This window comes from Uloborus diversus, chromosome 4 (assembly GCF_026930045.1).
Source record: "Uloborus diversus isolate 005 chromosome 4, Udiv.v.3.1, whole genome shotgun sequence".
Classification (NCBI taxonomy): Eukaryota; Metazoa; Arthropoda; class Arachnida; order Araneae; family Uloboridae; genus Uloborus; species Uloborus diversus.
In genome coordinates, this window is record NC_072734.1 from 73,224,900 (window position 1) to 73,243,290 (window position 18,391).

At 33.9% G+C, this 18,391-nt stretch overlaps 1 protein-coding gene across 1 annotated transcript in view; it reads left to right on the top strand.

Annotated features, from left to right (window-relative positions):
• Positions 1-18,309, top strand: part of LOC129220634 (O-acyltransferase like protein-like) — a 93,942-nt gene extending 75,633 nt beyond the window's left edge. Inside the window, exon 15 of the mRNA XM_054855064.1 lies at positions 18,121-18,309. Within this exon, the coding sequence (XP_054711039.1) occupies positions 18,121-18,282 (162 nt within the window). The 3' untranslated portion in view covers positions 18,283-18,309. The remainder of the gene's footprint in view (positions 1-18,120) is intronic.
• The last annotated feature ends 82 nt before the right edge of the window (positions 18,310-18,391 follow it).

Genomic DNA, 18,391 nt, shown 5'->3' on the forward strand with positions numbered 1-18,391 from the left:
TGCACAGTCATAAGAAATTCTCTTTTTCTCTGACCAACATTTAATAACTAGGCACTTTTAGTATGAATTAAATTGATGATGTGAGATTTTGGGCTGTTCTGCTGTGGTCTGAGTGTTGTTACCACAAACGTTTCAACTGCATCTGCGGCAGTCATCTTCAGTGTTTACGTGGTCGAAGCTTCCAGGAAAGCGACTTTTAATTCCTTCTTCCTTTTCGTTGAAATTGTTGGAATCCTAGCTACACTGCTGGCCACACGAAATGCAACACCAAGAAGGATAGTAGTCAGAGTGAAATGAAATTTTATACACGTGATGGCAACCTTACTATCAGAAAGTGATTACAAAATGAGAACAAATTGATCATTTATTACTGGAAAAATCCCAAATGAATGGAGGTTTAAGTCTCCTGTCGAGCTACCTGTTGCGTGAATGTACGAGGTAATACTGTCAAACATTGAAGCATATCAGTCTTGTAGGATATCCTACTACACAGGTACTAGAAATGTGCACCTAATTCCATCAAGCTCATAGCCTACGCAATTTACCATCTCAAGTGATCCCAGATATGCTCAATTTGTGACAAAGCAGGGTGACGCACTGGACATAGAAAGTGGAAAAGGAAGTCCCCTCACACCCTTGCTGTGTGTGATCAAGCAGTGTCTTCCTGGGAGCCCCGCCATGAGTGCCAACACATGTGACTGAATAATGATATTAACGCAGTTTGGTGTCATGGGGACCGCAGGGTGACCTGTCGTAGTGCTGTGGATCAATATTAGAAGTGACTATGTTTTGTACATGATTGCAACCCATAAAGGCATCCCAGCTGTGGGTGGGGTATGCCGCTGAAAAGCCAAAGCATTATTTGGTAGTTCACAACGTGTTCTCCATAACCTTAAAAAAATGTTATTTTTGCGAAATTCGATCTGGATTCATCGCTATGAGAGCAATCGGGTACCATTCGGTTGCTAGCAAATCGATTTGAACTCAAACCTACTCCAAGTGTATGCGACCCTAATAAAGCCTGCTTTTTAGGAGCACACCACATCGACAGCTGTAGTGATGCTATGGGGTGCTATATTGTGTGTGGGACAGGATCACCTCTAACATTGACTCGCTGCACTATCACAACCTAATGGTATATTTTTGTCATGTGTTGAGACTCGTGTTCAATAAGGCAATGCACCGTCACACACAGCAGGGAGGGGGGGGTTCCTCTCCCACATTATCACCTTTTCTGACCTGCGTGATGTCATGATTTGTCACAAATTGAGCATATCTGGAATGACTTGGCGGTAAATTGAACAATCTATGAGTTTGATTGAATTAGTAGTGCTTTACATTAACTGATAGGAATTGACGTATTACATCATATGAGACTAGTATACCTCAATGTTCGACTGTATAGTGTTGTACCTTCAAGCTAGAGTTGATTCAACAGGGTACTTAAACCTCCATTCATTTGGGATTTTTCAGTAATAAATGTTCATTTTATTTTTATTTTGTAATCAATGTTGCCATCAAGTGTAAAATTTTGTATCATTCTGACTGCACCTTCTTGATGTCGCATTTTGTGTAGACAGCAGTGTATATAACAATAATGGAAGCCACTATTTAACCAATATTGGCTTAAAATCGGCATGCAATAATGGCTCAAGAGTGTGATTGCAATATTGGCCAATATTGTCAAAATGTATCCCCTCGGTGCTTCAGCCAATATTGTGAGCCACTATTTAGCCAACTAACGCCAATATTGGCCTTAGATCGGCATGCAATAATGGCTCAAGATTGCAATAGCAATATTGGCCGATATTGTCAAAATGTATCCCCTCCGTGCTTCAGCCAATATTGTGAGCCACTATTTAGCCAACGTAACGCCAATATTGGCATTAGATCGGCATGCAATGATGGCTCAAGATTGCAATAGCAATATTGGCCGATATTGTTAAAATGTATCCCCTACGAGCTTCAGCCAATATTGGGTGTAAATCGTACGCCAACATTCAGCCAACCAAGTACAATATTGCGCCAAGATTCAATGCTACTTGGGATCGTTGATTTTTTTTTTTTGGAATTTCTAATGACAAATAGCATGGTTAACAGCATAACATATGCACAGTTATAAATTTTTGAAAAATTATGAAATAATCTACTAGTTTCATTCCTAATCACAAAATCGTCGGGGAATTGGAGTGGGGGTACCTTCTGAAAAGTGGGGATTGTTTGTTAAACAATCTTAAACTTCAGTTTTTCTCTCAATATTTTCAAGACAAAACTATCAACATATTGTATTTTTAATGCAGAATTTAAAAACATATCTTGTATCAAACTTGATAGCTTTTATCTTTGGATAAAATTTGACAGGACTTACCTACCCTTCGCGTTCCGGAATTCGTTCACCTCAAGTCAATTTCTCTGACGAACAAAGTGTACCGAAAAGTACCAACAGAGAAATTGATGAATTTAAATATGACACCAAGTCCCTCTGCTGGAACCATTCGGGTTGATTCTTCTGTTCTTGCCCTTTTCCAGCTCATCACAAATATAAATACTTACTCAAAATAGGTTACTGATTTTATTTTTACAGTGTGCGCAAAATGCATTATATATTTTATTTATTAAAACATTGAACTCTATTACATAATTATTCCATTTCATATATACGAGAATACCCCCCCCCCCCACCATAAGAGTGATGGTGCACCCATAAAATGCTATGAAGCGCCCCCCCTCCCCTTGAAAAAGCAACATCATATACATTACAAATCAAAGTATCATATACATTATAAATCAAAGTATCATATAAATTATAAGTCAAATACTTTAATATGGTGTAAAAATACAAAATTATTTTATTAAGTCTTTTTTTTTTTTTTTGCTTTTGGTAAAATTGAAGCTCGTAAAACGAAAAAAATGAAGACACTTTCAAATACATATATGTATTTATTTGTTAAATAAATTAATACACATTTAACTAATTTAAAGCGTTTCGCTAATGCAAATATTTAAAGAGATATCGTCATTTAGATAATACTGAAGCACTATGTTCCTAATTACAAGAGATAGTTTTTTTTTTTTACTTCATACAATCTAGCTACACTGTTTACAAGAGAATGAAAACATGCAACCTTAAAGACGAACTATCAAACCTGACAATTTGCATATTATAACATTTAATTCATAATGCTTGATACATAAATGATACTGAAGAAAATAGTTTTTTTTTTTAACGAGGTTTATATGAACTAAATCTCTTTAAAGTAATAGAGTTGCAAAGCGACTTACCTATTCGTCGGTGGTGGTCTTTTGCAGGCTTTGGTCACCAAAAAGGTGATTTTTATGACAGAATAAAATTCTGCCAACAAAAATTACCCATTTGGTAGAAAGAAGAAAAGTATCCAAGAAAAAAGTAAATTACCTACACAGTTATGCGACGCAATGAATTTACATGGCGTCCTCTCGGCTATTATTTGGTTTTTAATTTCAGTTTGTATTCTTTCCGCGAGCATGCGTCGAGAATTTGCACTTCGTACTTAAAAATAAGTGACATAGCTTCAAATTCAATCTCATGACGATACATAAGCAAGAAAATATAAGACTTTAACATTATCTTCAGTGAATTCATGCGAGGAACAAAACTTCTACTAATCCCATTGATGAGTGTTACTTCGCATACATGAGTCAGCAGTTGTTTTCATTGCGTGTGCTTTCGAAAGTTTCAGTTTAGATTTGCTGCTGCACTATAAAATTGCCGTATCACCTGCGCATGCGTCGACTCTTACTTTCTTGCTAAACGGGAAACGTTTTTGATTATTGTAGAAAACTGCGGAGGGCGTACGAATCTGTGTATTACGGAAAACTTTTTTGTATATTCAGAGAGTTTTCCGAGATTTTTTACAGTGTACTAAGAAAAATATAAAATAGCTTTCGTTTCTTTTGGCTTTAGTGGATAAATGGTCTCAAAGTCGATGATTTTTTTTTAAAATGCCCAAATTTAAAGGTCAATAACTTTGATCGCGATGGGTCAACAACTTTGGGACACAGCTGTAGTTATAGTCAGAGTGGTGTAGTTTAAGGTCCAGATTAGAAACCCATGGCAACTAATCAATTTTTTCCAAGTACACGGTCTCAAAGTTGATAATTTGAAATAACAAGAATCAAAGTTTTAGGTCAATTACTCTATAATGCCCGAGTCAATTACTTTGAGTAAGCGCTGTAATTATGCTCTACGTGTTGTAGTTTTAGACTCATGCAGAAAACCATTAGATCTAATCATCTTACTTAATTATACGGTCTCAAAAATGATGATTTCTGTATAAAAGAGCGTTTTTTTTACGAGTTTATATGCATGCTACTCAAAATCTTACGAGCTTAAACTCACATAAATACTAGAACAAATCAACTGCCAAATGTACTTTAAGCTCCCAAAATTTCATGCTTCCAGTGCAGTAAAGTTTTCTGTAACCTTCACCACAACATGGCAATTCTTTTCACAAAGTTGATCTGTCATTTTGGAGATCCTAGATCCATAGAATTCGGATCTCAGAAGCTGAAAATTAGCATCAGGTTAGTTTCAAAGACATCTCTACGCCTCTATAAAATTTCATCCCATTCGAGGGTGATCGAGCGGGGAAAGTTTGAAAAATCCGGTCAGTTGACGTGGAATCACTCTGATATAAACATTATACACATTTCACCCGCATCTATTGTTACTGTCTAACGAGCCTGTGTTTTTTCTTTCTTTTTGATGTTATATTTATATTTTTACTTTTGAACCTTATTTAATAAATTTGTTTATTTATAAAAGTTTAATTACTACGTAGTGTGTATGCAAATTCTACTGTAAGTATGAACTCAATCTCTTACCCAATTGCATTCCTCTTCCTAAAATATAGCATTGATTTATGGTCATTATAAAGGCAAAAATAACCAAAGAAGCATGTGAATTGTCACAACATTATATCAGAGTGATTCCACGTCAACTGACCTAATTTTTTAAAACTGTCCCAGTTCGATCATCCCCGAATAGGATATAATTTTATAGAGGTGTAGAGATGTCTTTGAAACAAACCTATGCAAATTTTCAGCTTCCGAGATCGGAATCCTGAGGAGCTGGGATCTCTAAAATGGCAAATCACCTTTTTGAGAAGAACTGCCATGTTGTGGTCATGGTTGCAGAAAATTCGGTGGCGTAGCTTGGGGGGGGGGGGGCAAAGGGGGCACTCGCCCCGGGCGGCACTTTGCTAGGGGCGGCAAATTCTGTAACACCTCATTAACATCGTAAAGGTTTTTTTTTTTTTTTTTTTTTTACTAAGACGGCGCTTTGCTAGGGATCACTAAATCAACATCAAAAAAAAAAAAAAAAAAAATTTTTTTTTGCTCTTCAGTTCTAACTTGTATCAGGAAATTTTTCTCGTTGCACGAAATACTGGATACTGACATGCATGCGGACCATTATCACTGGCGCTGACATAGAAAGACGAGAGAGAGGACAATCTCGTTGGAGATATTTATAAATCACAAAGATCGACAAGCAGGCAGAGGCGGAATGGTCCCCTAAGAGGGCGCCAACCTTAACTACCAAAGGGCACGAAAGAGCTGAGGTTCAAGGGCGCAAAGGTTTTAAAAGTGAAAAAATTAAAGAAAGCGCATAGGTTTGAGGGCGTGAAAAAACGAAAGCGCACTGGTTCAAGGGCGCCAAAAATAAATAAAGTATAAGCAGTCGCACAGGTTAGAAGCAGGCAAAAAAAAAAAAAAAAAAAAAAAAAAAAAAAAAAAACGAAGGCAGACAGAGGACGTTCGAGGGCGTATCGGTCCGCAGGCCAGTTCGCCCTTGAAAGCAGTCACTGCCTTAACTAACGTGATTGCGCCTCCACGTGTTTCCCTTGACGAGACTAAAAAAACCTTATGCGCCCTCGGTTTTTTTTTTGCGCCCTTGTTCCTAACTTCCTTCTTTTCCCCCTTCGAACCGCTTTTTTTTTTCATTTTATTTTATTTGTGCCTTCGAACGTGTGCGCCTTTGATTTTTTTTGAGCCCTTGATCTTTTTGCGCCCTTGATCTTGAGCTCCTTTTTTATTTACGCTCTCAAACCTGAGCGTTTTTTGTTTTTCGGCGCCCTCGAACCCCCTTTTTTTTCATTTTATATTATTTGTGCCATCAAACGTGTGCGCCTTTGGTTTTTGTTTCCTTTTTTTTTGCGCCCTCTTCTTAAAACTGTGCGCCTGGTTTTTTTTTTGTGCCCTCAAACCTGTACGCCTTCGGGTTTTCTTTTTTCTCTTTTTGCTCCCTCAAACCTGAGCGCCTTCTCTCTTTCTTTGCGTCCTTGAACATGTGCGCCTCCGTTTTTTTTTTTTTTTTCGCCCTGGAACTTTTTTTTTCATTTTATTTCATTTGTGCCCTCGAATGTGTGCGCTTTCGTTTTCTTTTCTTTGTGCCCTTCCCTCGAACTTGTGCGCATGTTTCTTTTTGCTCCCTCAAACCTGTACGACTTTTTATATTTTTATTTGGCCCTTTGAACTTGTGCACCTTTGTGTCTTTTTCTTTGTGCCCTTTGAGAGTCAAGGTTGGCGCTCTTTTAGGGACCTAGTTCGGCCTTGGTAGAAAAATACATTTTTGGATCCAAAACGTAAATTTCGAATAAAAAAATAACTATTCATCGAAATTTTGTCGAAAATGTCTATAACCCATCTCAGGACTAAACTCGATAAACTGAAAATTTTAACGGAATCGGTCCGGTAGTTTCTGAATTTACCCAATACGTATCGATTTGGATGTTGTGTTTTATTTATATAAAGAAGATATTAATGCTAAATTACAGACACGCTTTATTTCATTCGTAATCTTCAGTGTGATCGTAATTTCAATAAATATACATAATCCGGGAAGGTTCGGACATGGGGCTCATAGAAGTAAAGCCGATACTTAGATTTTACATCGAAAAGAAAATGATTGTACATCAAAAAGTACAATCAAAAGCAAACTGTGGGGGGAAAAAAACAGCGATTCGTTTTGATGATTTTTTTAAATATTGTAGGGGGAGTGCCACCTTGCTACAAATGCTCCTCTTCTTAAACTTTTCTTTTCTCTAGTCCCCCAGAAGAATGTTAAAAATTAATATAATGCTCCCTCCCACTCCAAATAAAAATATTGGCTTAGAAAAATTGGGAGGGGGAGGAGATTGATCTCCAGAGCTCCAAAACGGAGCGGGTAATAGGGGGAAACAGTGGTCATATTTGCAGGTCCGGATCTATAAATTTTGGACTCCCTGCAACTAAATCTGCAGAGGCCTCTCCCCAGAGGCTAGCAGTGTATATCTGCAACGTAAATAAGTCTTAGCGCTATTTTTTTTTTCAGTTTCTTGGGTCGTTGGGCCCTTCAAGGCCGTGCCGCCCCCCCCCCCCCCCCGCACTGCGGGTACGCAGATCCGGGCTTGTATATTTGGATTCAGGGAGTCATTTTAAAAAACGACATTTTATGCAACATTTTACAGAAATGACTGAGACAATCCATATTGATAGTGTCGTTAAAGAATTTCCGTTGATGAAAAGTGGAAAACTAAAATTTTAGGTTATGAAGGAAAAAATCTTTTCAAGTACAAGAAAAAAAAAATGTATCGATCAGGTAATTTATAATCATATTTTTTTTTCTTCTTTTCAATAAAAGGTTTAAAAAATACTATTAGTATACACAGTTTTAGATCATGTTTTAAATGCTTTTATCGAGGGAAAATATTATCTCTCATAATGCAATAATTTTTGAAAAATATTTATTAGAATTTTTCGATCAACAGTATTTCCTGTTGGAGTAAGATTATATTAAAATGCAAAACATGTTTCGGATAATAAAATCTTGTTTTCGTTGTGTAAAATATTAAGCATGTCGTTTTTTTGTTGTGTGTGAGGGGGGGGTGCATGAGGACAATGTAAGAGGGGCGGCGATTTTGGTGCCTGCCCCAGGCGGCAGAAAGCTATGCTACGCTGCTGAGAAAATTTTATTAGACTGGAAGCATGAAAATTTGGGAGCTTAAAAGTACATTTGGCTGTTGATTTGTTCTAGTATTTATATGAGTTTGAGCTCATAAGATTTTGAGTAGCACGCATATAAACTCGTGAAAAAACGCTCTTTTATACTGAAATCATCATTTTTGAGAGCGATTAATTAAGATGATTAGATCTCAAGTTTTTCTGACATGAGTCTAAAACTACACCACGTAGAGCATCATTACAGCTCTTGCTCAAAGTTATTGACTCAGGCGCTATAGAGCAATTGTCTTAAAACTTTGATTCTTGTTGTTTCAAATTATCAACTTTGAGATCGCGTAATTAAAAAAGTTGATTAGTTGCCATGGGTTTCTAACCTGGAACTTAAACTGCACCACTTGGACTATAACTACAGCTGTGTTCCAAAGTTATTGACATGTCGCGATCAAAGTTATTGACCTCTAAACCTGGCCATTAAAAAAAAAAAAAAAAAATCATAGACTTTGAGACCGTTTAACTACTAAAGCTAAGAGAAACGAAAACTATTTTATATTTTTCTTAGTACTATACTGTGGTGAGTAGTTACTCATATACTTCCCTTACGAAAATGGTTGATAGAGCTTAATAGAATTCGATAGAAAATTATATAGAAGTCTATAAGAAAGTTCCTATAGAAATTATTTCTATATAATTCTATAGATATCCATATAGAGCTTGAAAATGAAGTTTCTATAGAGAATTTCTTTTATAAAGTTCTATAGAAACTGCTGTAGAATTTGAGCATAAGGTTTCTATAGGTAATAAATTCTATAGAATTTGATCAGAAAACTTCCCTTACTGTAGAATTTTGTAAAAAGTTGACAATTCGTTCATTTTGTTTACAATTATAGTTTTCATTAATGTTTATATAATACTTCTAGTTTGAAAAGGCTAAAAAGCCTTAATTAATTAGGAAGTTTAATCCGTAAAATGAAATGGTTTAATTCCTAATTAATCTATTTAATTTTAAGAATAATTGTTTTAACAATTATTTGTTAAGGTCATATTTTTTATTACAACGGCGAATTGTAGTATGGTCTTTAATAATAATACTGTTGCATTTTCTCATAGTTCGATGAAAAAAAATCAAACTTAATTAAATAAAAAATATACTCATAAAAGATTAAAAATTATTTATTATTTACAATGTTTAAGTTATTTTATAGCAATAATAAAGCTTCTAAACATTGAAATTAATTCTTAAAATGTGAGAATTCGTAAAAAATCTTGTCATTGTTTAGTAAATAAAATAATCAAAGTTCCAAAAGATGCAACTCCGTATTTTGTCGCGAGAGTTTGCCAGTAGTATTTCTCTCAATCTCTTTGCGCATGCGCCAGTCTGTTTTCAGTGTTCTGCCCCGAACGGCGATCGCGTCCATCTTGCACGTGCGATCCTCTAAGCGTTGCAAATGAAAATGGCTGAATCTTGCCGAATTCGTTAGAAAGTATGCATTATTTTTGTGTTGTTTTGTTATATTTATATTTTTATTGTTATATTAAACAAATTGAGAATGAAAAAATTTATAAATAGTAGTTATAAAAAAAAACCTTGAATTTTAAATCCAGAATGAACTTTATTATGCATCGGAAATAGCATTTGATTTTGCTAAATAAATAAAGCTCATGACTGAGTAATGACATTAATTTACTAGTGATTTTTGCATTATAAATTTATATGAGCCGCTCAGATGCCAATGCGGTTAAGTCCATTTTTTGATATTTTCTAATTTTTGGAAATTTTGATGAAATTAATAATAATCTTCTTAGTTACTAAAGGATTTACACGTTGGTTACTTTTTTCTAGGTTAGAAGGCCCTTTTTTTAATAGCTTCTGAATGTATTGTATAATAATTTCAGAAGCCAATGTGAACAAGTCCACCTTTTATCAATATTTTTTACGTAAACTTTTAAATAAAAATTAAATTATTCTTCTTCTTTCGGTGTTTGTTGGTAACACTGAAAAACAAGAAATTCATGGTAACTGTAACCGTTACCTTCTAATTAGAATTGTTTGAGTTTTATGCATGTGGCGTCAGAACACAAAAATATTACGTTGAAGTGTTTGCGAAAGCTATTGTGTTATCAAAAACATTAAATACATTTCCTTTAATAACTGTAAAAACTCTGACTTTTTAAAATAATAAAAAATATTTAGTGTAAGGGTATAAAAACCAAAAATGTCAATGGAAATAGAACACAGTGAAAGTGAAAGTGATACGATATTTCATTCTAATTTAAGGAGAGTTAACCGTATTGATTCTGATACATTGTCAGATAACGAAGATGTAGAAAATAATCAAAATAACGGGGTAGAAAACGCAGCAGGAATCCTGGGAAGTGGTCAAGAAATGTTGAGAAACAAAAAAGGATACAAGGTAAACAATATCAAATTAGAAATAAAAGAATAATTCCTGCAAAGAAATTTGATAATAAACCTTGTAACTGCTTACGACTTTGTAATCGCAAGATAACCTTTTATCAAAGAAAACAGGCGATGAAAAAATTTTTACAAGCTTAATGATCATCATAAGCAAAATATTTTTTAAGTGGGTTAATTAGAGTTCATGCTATCAAAAGACAACGACCCAGGAATAACACCAAAGGACCAAGATCTCAGTCTTTTAAAGTCTAATATTTTATTAGACTTAACGGCCAAGATGTTGGAGTTCGCAAAAAATATTTTATAGAAACATATCAAATAAGTAACGGGCGACTATATAATTGCTGTTCAAAGGAAGATCTGAAGGACCACCGGGGGCAACATATTCCAGGTAACAAAATAGACGATTCCCATGTAAGAAAACATATAAGTTCCTTTCCTGCTATTTCAAGCCATTATACAAGAAGTCATAATCCCAGACGAAGATAATTAAATTCAGACCTTTCTATTGCAAAAATGTATAACCTCTATGTTGAACAATGTAATGAAGAGCAAACTGTACCAGTAAAGGAAAAATTTTATTACCATATACTTTCGACAAAATTTAACTTACATTTCAAGCAACTTTCAAAAGATACTTGTGCAAAATGCGATTATTTAGTAATAAAAAAACAATCTACAATAGATGAAGAAAAAATTTTTAGCTGAAGTTGAACATGACGAACACTTGCGGGATGCAGAAATTGCCCGTAATAGTATGGCTAATGATCGACTAAGGGCTTCAGACGAAGTATACGTGTTTAGTTTCGATTTAGAAAAAGCATTACCATTTCCGAAACTATCCACATCAGTGGCTTATTACAAGAGAAACTTATATGTATACAATCTTGGTTGCCATGATTTAAAGACTAACGAGGGCTACATGTATGTTTGGCCCATAACCCAAGCATCGCGGGGTTCACAAGAAGTGTCATCGTGTTTAACTAAACACATTAAATTGTACGCAAAGGATTTTCAAAAAATTATAATGTATTCAGATTCATGTTCAGGACAGAATCGAAATATAAAAACTGTGTTAAGTTTACAGAAATTGGTTCAGAGTGAAGATATAAAAGCTGAATCAATTGAGCTTAAATTTTTATTAAGTGGGCACAGTTATTTGCCAAATGATGCTGATTTTGCAGTTATAGAAGCTTATGCAAAAAAGATTTCGTATATTTATAACCCTAGTGACTGGTATCATATAATACAAAGTAGAACCCCCACCCCCCTTATAATAAAAGAAAGAACCCTTTCAGAGTTGTTGAAATGAATCCACAAGAATTTCTTTCCACAAAACCATTGGAAGAAGCTGTTACCAATAGAAAAAAATCAACAAGTGGACTAACAGTCAATTGGCTTAATATGAGATGGATAAAATTGGAAAGGTCAAACCCAAGCAGCATTAAGTTCAAACATAATTTTGACGAGGATGATCCTTTTCATGTAATCTTACTACTCTTATATATGCGAAAGTTTGTATGTATGGATGTATGGATGTTTGTTACTCTTTCACGCAAAAACTACTGAACGGATTTCGATGAAACTTTACAATAATATAGCTTATGCATCAGAATGACACATAGGGTAGTTTTCGTCCCGTTATGGGGGGCAAAACCTCCTTAGGGGAGCAATAAAATACAATTTTCGTATAAATTCTCTAATATAGGAATGAAAAAATACTTGCACATATTTACATTATATGTCCATCGAAAGCTCTGATTTTTCTGCTGAAAATGACACCTGTTCCAAATTTCTAAGTAGAATAAAAAACGAGTTATGACCTTTTTAGTTCCATGTTCGAAGGCTTTCCTCAACACAATATAGTATTTAGGGTATCATCTCAACTCCCTGTCAATAGCGACAATTGTTGTATTGTTGACCATCTTTGCTTTTCGTGACTGTTCAAGGCTTTTCTCAAGTCAAATCTTGAAGTAAGATTTTTGCACAAGATTGGCAAATAATATATGATTTGTCTGATCATTTTCCATTTAAACAGAACTTTAATGTAATTAATGGTTTTTATTCTTATTTACGCTGATTGAACACTTAACTCATTATCCAATCAACCAGCAGATCGCCAAAATTTTTGCGGAAAGATTTCCGTAGCTGATGCATTTGGCAGTTTTTTTTCAACGTCGCTGTTTTAGAAGCCGAAGACTACGTCATAATGTTTCTTAGCTTTCACCATGTAAACAAAATATCGCCAATCAAAGAATCTTTAAAAAACTTTTTTTACTGTGTTAAATAATCCAGCAACTAAATTAGGGAAATTCATAAACAGCACAAAAACTCCCATTAATTTTCCTTTTTGCACAATTTCAAACAATCGCCAAATTTTACTACTTATTTTGGAAACATTTTGGATGAAACTCTTAGCGCCATTTTATGGTGACCAAAAGTATCTCAGCACCTGGCCATAATATTTTTGTAACGAAAATTAATATCATATCGTTTTACAAAGTAAGGAAAGAAGGAGGGAGCATCATCGAAGGTATCCCAAAACGATTCCCGCAAATTCGGTAAAATCGCACCAAGAGCCCACAATGATTGAAATTTCCCAAAATAACTAAAGGAAGTATAAGGGGGTTACGAGCAACTTCAATAGCAATACAGAGAAGGTTTTAGACTCCATGTTAAAAAAAAAGTATCAACAGATTAATCTGTTTAAACATGAGAAGAATAATTTCATGTTTTGAAAATTTGTATATGCTTAAATATAGTGCTTTCGTTTCTAAATCAATACTATTTTGTTCTTTATACTTATTGCTATTTTACTTTTATGGGTAAGGAAGAAACTCTATTTTTAATCACGTCAAAAAGATGTGTTTTAAATTCTTTCACTTAAACCAGAAAAAAAAAGCAAGTAACGATTTTTTCTCATAATTATTACTGACCCAGGCAACGCCGGGTATTTTTGCTAGTTGATATTAAAAAAAAAAAAAAAAAGGTAGGCCAGTAAATTTAAAAAATATAACTCGACCTATATTACGTCCTAATGGCAGAACAATTTCAAGAGAAACAAAAAAAGACATCATATGTTTATTAAAGTATATACCTCGAATTAAACACAACTTTTACAGGACATTAAGGACAACACGTGGAGATCAAGATTTTCATTTAAGTAATTCGGAAGAAGATGATGTTTGTTATGATGAATAAACATGAAACTTATGACAATACATGTTATTTTATTATTTTTACATAAATTTCTTATCTTTTTCAGCTGCCAAAAGGTATAAGTCCTAAAATTTTTAAGATGCTGCCATTATTTCAATTAAAACTTACGTTTTTATTAACACATCCTGTACATATCTTGTTTTTTCGCAGAGTTTACACCTCGAAAAAAGACTTTATACACTTTTCTAATTAAATTAATAAACCAAGAATTTTAAAAACTAATGTATCAAAAAACATTAATTTTCTCAATTTTTGTGTTTTGGACTTAACCGCATTGGCTTCTGAGCGACTCATATGTAGATAACAATAACCGAATGTTTGGACGTGTTAACATTGTTTTTTATACCGATTGGGGTTTTAATATTTAATTAACACTCCCAAATGGTACCACTGTCCAGTGCCATAAAGTGTCTTTATCTAACAATAATGTGTAATCGTTGTAATAAATTGCTGCACCTAATATTTTTAGGCATAATTTGGTTTTGTCAAACGTATATTAATTATGTAAAGTATTGTCATTGTGTTTTCTGAGACTCTTAATAGGATCTAGAGGCTGTATAGGAAGATCTATATAGGCTCTATAAAAAGATCTATAGAGGCTCTATAAGAAATACTTGTATAGAGTTTTATAGAATTATGGCCCAATTTTCTATAGGATTCTATAAAAAATAACTCTATAGAATTCTATAAGAAGTATATATATATAATTCTATAAAACTAATTTTATAGAAACCTATAGAATTTTTCACTATAGAAAAGGGTTACTTCTGAGGGTTATTCACGGCTTTAGCAGATATCTGGGCCCAAACAAGGCAAAAAAAGTTTTAAAAATTGCATTTTCAATTGACCTTTGCCCTCAAAGCCATGAATGAGTCACCAAAATAATTATACTAGAATGTACCTAGTATCAAGTAGTATAATTTTTAAAAGAATTGGCTCGGTTCACTCATTGCTTTTGAAGCAAAGCACTCATCATATATTTAGCTCTTTTTTCTCACGACCCTAAACTTTAACCTCCACTCGAGGGCCAACAAATCAAATTAGTGAGGAAAGAAGCTTCACATTTTCTTATCATAATACTAGTAAGAGATCCTGAAAGTTTCAGGAAAATTGAAGGTATTAACTATCAGGCCCCCATTCACTTTGATCAGTTAAAAAAAAAAGACTAGTAAAAAAATTAGAACAAAAGAAGATAAGAATAATAAGAAGATAAAAAGATTAGTAAAAAAATTAGAACAAAGGAGAATAAAAAGTCTAAAAAAAAACCTAAGGAAAAGCACTTTGACTGCCAAGCAAAAATTGCAAATATTCAGCAAAGGGCAACTGTTTTAACACAGCACATGAGCTATCATATCTGATAGTCAGCATCTCAACAAAAACATCACTGGCTAACACATATGATAGCAATGGCAGTCAAAGTGCTAACGAAATTGGATGAACTCTTAATAAGCAAATAAACATAGAACATGTGCAGGAGCATGTTATTTGTCAACTACTCCAAGGCCGTATCCAGAAATTTTTTTCGGGAGGGGCCCGGATTAGCACATTGCCCTAACACACACACACACATATATTATATATACACAACAAACGCATAAAAATGTTAACATAGAAGATTTTTTGTCTCTATTTTTAATGATTCCACTGTTTGGACTACGTTATTTTAATTTTTTATTATTTTTCTTATTACCTTGTAGTGGTAATAAGGATAAAAAGAGAGTGTCCCTTTAAGTCGGATGTAGAGCATCCATAATTTCAGGGGGTCCGGGGTTTCCCCCCCCCCCCGAGAAATTTTCGAAAAAAAAAATCTGTATTTTGAGGCCTTATATTAGGTAATTGAGACTACAAAAATATGAAAAAAAAACAGGCAAACAAAGTCTTTTAAAAGTTATACATTCTTTTGCAAATCAAGATCAAACAAAATAAAAATTGCTTGCTCGACAAATCATGGAACTTAATGGACAGAGAGGAAAAATGAGAGAGGAGAAAAGAGAAGCACTTCGTCATCTGCTCATATCGGCTTTTAGTGAAGTTTGTTTTTGATCACTTCCCCTATCCCCATTTTTTTTTCATTAAATGCCCTACAGTATGAAAATTGTACAAAATAGTTTAAAAGAAAAAGAAATGGTGTAGACATTCAGAAAATAAGAACGGAAGAGTAATAGTCTGGTCATTTGGACAATTCATACTTTATTTTCTTGATAAGATATAAAATTGAAGAACTTTTCAAGGAATTTCAAAAACTTAAATAATTTTCAAAGACTCTCGAACAGGTGAAATTATTTGAAGCTCTTTATTTACACTTTTCAAAAGTTGATTGCACAGTCTTACAAATTGATTATAACTTTGTAAGACACACCCGTTTTAAGTTAAAAATAACACGACGAAATATTTCTCGAAACAAACTTTTTTTTTTCAATCACAAGTAGTGCAGAAAATGAAAGAGAGTAGAGTAAGTGCTTTTTTTTTCCCCATACTAAAGGTATTAACAGTATGCACTAGAAGTAAGAAAAAAAAAACAAGCAATAACAAAAGAACTTCCATGATAATGAATTTGGCATTAAATAAATGCAAGACAAGAAACATATCAGTCACAAAAATGATCTTGAAAATTATGCTACAAAACGCGAAAATCGTGATTTTTGCATCTTTTACTCAGGATGTATCAAGGAGCTGAATTTGGCACATCTTGGTAACAAGATACTGGCCTAATCGGAAACTAGGGGCCCAGTCTTTAGGGAGTCCTCGGCTCAAAATCAGTACAGTGCAAGTTTTATAAGAGTTTTAGGGGGAGGAGGGCAGGGTCGTGCACAGAGGGGAGAAGGAACACCGGTTGGCCCGGGCCCGAGCTTGAATGGGGTCCAATATTTTTAAACCTAGGGTTGAAAATATGGGTAAACAATATGGAGGGGGGCCCAGAAAAAGCATTTGTGACAGCTCCAAAATTTCTGTGCACGTCCCTGGAGGAGGAAGTGCACAGAAGTCAGTTCGGTAGACTTGAAAAGTCTACCCAACTGACAAAGGGCCTGCTTTAACCCTGGACTGCCCTGAATTAAATTGGGAAAGAGAGCAGGAAGTCCTAATTTTCAGGTCTAAATTTCAAGTGTGTCTTGCAGCTAATGAGGACTAGAACTGCTTTTTCTGTATTTCTGCAAAATATTATAAATTTTGAATAGTAGCAAAATTAAGAATTAAAAAAAAAACTTTGTTATTTTCCTTTTCTGACGTTAGGAATTTAAAAAAAATAAATAAAAAAACCTTCTGTTTTACGGTACAAAACATTTCGGATTTCGGGGGGGGGGGGGGGCGTTAGGCCCCCCCCTCTGGATACGGCCCTGAACTACTCAAAAGTAACAATTTTTAAGTCCCAATGCTATTAATCTGCTTAGCTAAAAAGGAATTCTAAAATATTACAAACAGATGAAAATGACAGTTGGAGGAAAAAAAAACTTTTAAAACAGTAAACAAAAATAAGAGTGTATGTCCTGATGATTTTGTAATTATGTAGATCAGAAAACAAAAGTTTAAGTGTAATTTTGTGCTCTGAAATTCATAACATTGTTTTAACTGTAGCATTAGGGTCATTTCACGGTATTTTTGAATTTTTTCAGAGTCCGTAACATTACTTTTTTTGCCATAACTTTTTAATTTACTGTTTGATTTGCAAATTGTTTAAATTTGAGTTAGTGTGTTGGTAGGAAAAGTTCAAAATGAAATAATATGCTAATCAAACAGTAGATTAAAAATTTATGGCAAAAAAGGTCACCTTACGGACTCTGCATAAATGTCTAAATTACCGTGAAATGACCCATTAGGCACATGAAAGTGGTGAAAAAAAATGCATTAACCCAATGAACATCCCCAACCAGATTACAAATGTAGCATTTTTTTCTACTCGTTTTCTTTTTGAAATTGCATAGAAGGATGCTATTGTTGCCAACTCAGCTAATATTATCTTTTGGACTCTGCAAAAAATTAGGAGCTGATCATTCACTGGTTGGACTACCGCACATAAACAAGTTTTTTTAAATAAAACCCTATAGTAACCCTCTCGGGAATTATATTTTATAATAAAAAAGTTTTTAAGAGTTACACAGCTTGTGCCTCAAAGCTCACAACTTTATGCATTGATAAATCAAATAATAAAAAATAATTCCAAAAGTAGGTAAAATGTTTTGACTTTTGATATACTGATACTCATCAGTTGAATGAAAAATTTTAACAAAATATTATTGGAAGGAGAAAAAAAAAATCAAGGATTGGTCAATCACTACTTTTTGTGGCACAATTTTAAAATTGGCAACAAATAGCTATGGGATATTTTTACTGAAATAAATTTATCGCCATCAATAAATCATTCTTGAAAAAGTTATACATAACTTTGAATTCAAACCACTACTTTGAAATTGATTACAAGCTAATGAAATAGTTAATGATTGGCTTAATTAAGACCAGCTATAAATTTGGGAATTTCTTAAACACTTCTAAAATATTTTCTTTTCCAGGTCACTGAATTCTTTGGTGTTTTAATGATAACTTTAGGGCTATCTATCATCTTCCATCTCTTTTTCGAAGCTCCATTCCTCAAGCTAGAACAGATCTGGTTCCCAGACAGAAAGAAGTCTTCTGAAAATTTGAAAACTTTAGAGAACAAGCATTCTACTTAACCAAGCCACTAACAACATCAAATTCTTCAACACGCCTCAAGACCTTCAAAGATCTTGCCATAAATTATATATATAAATAAATATATATGCCAGACTTTTAAAAGATATT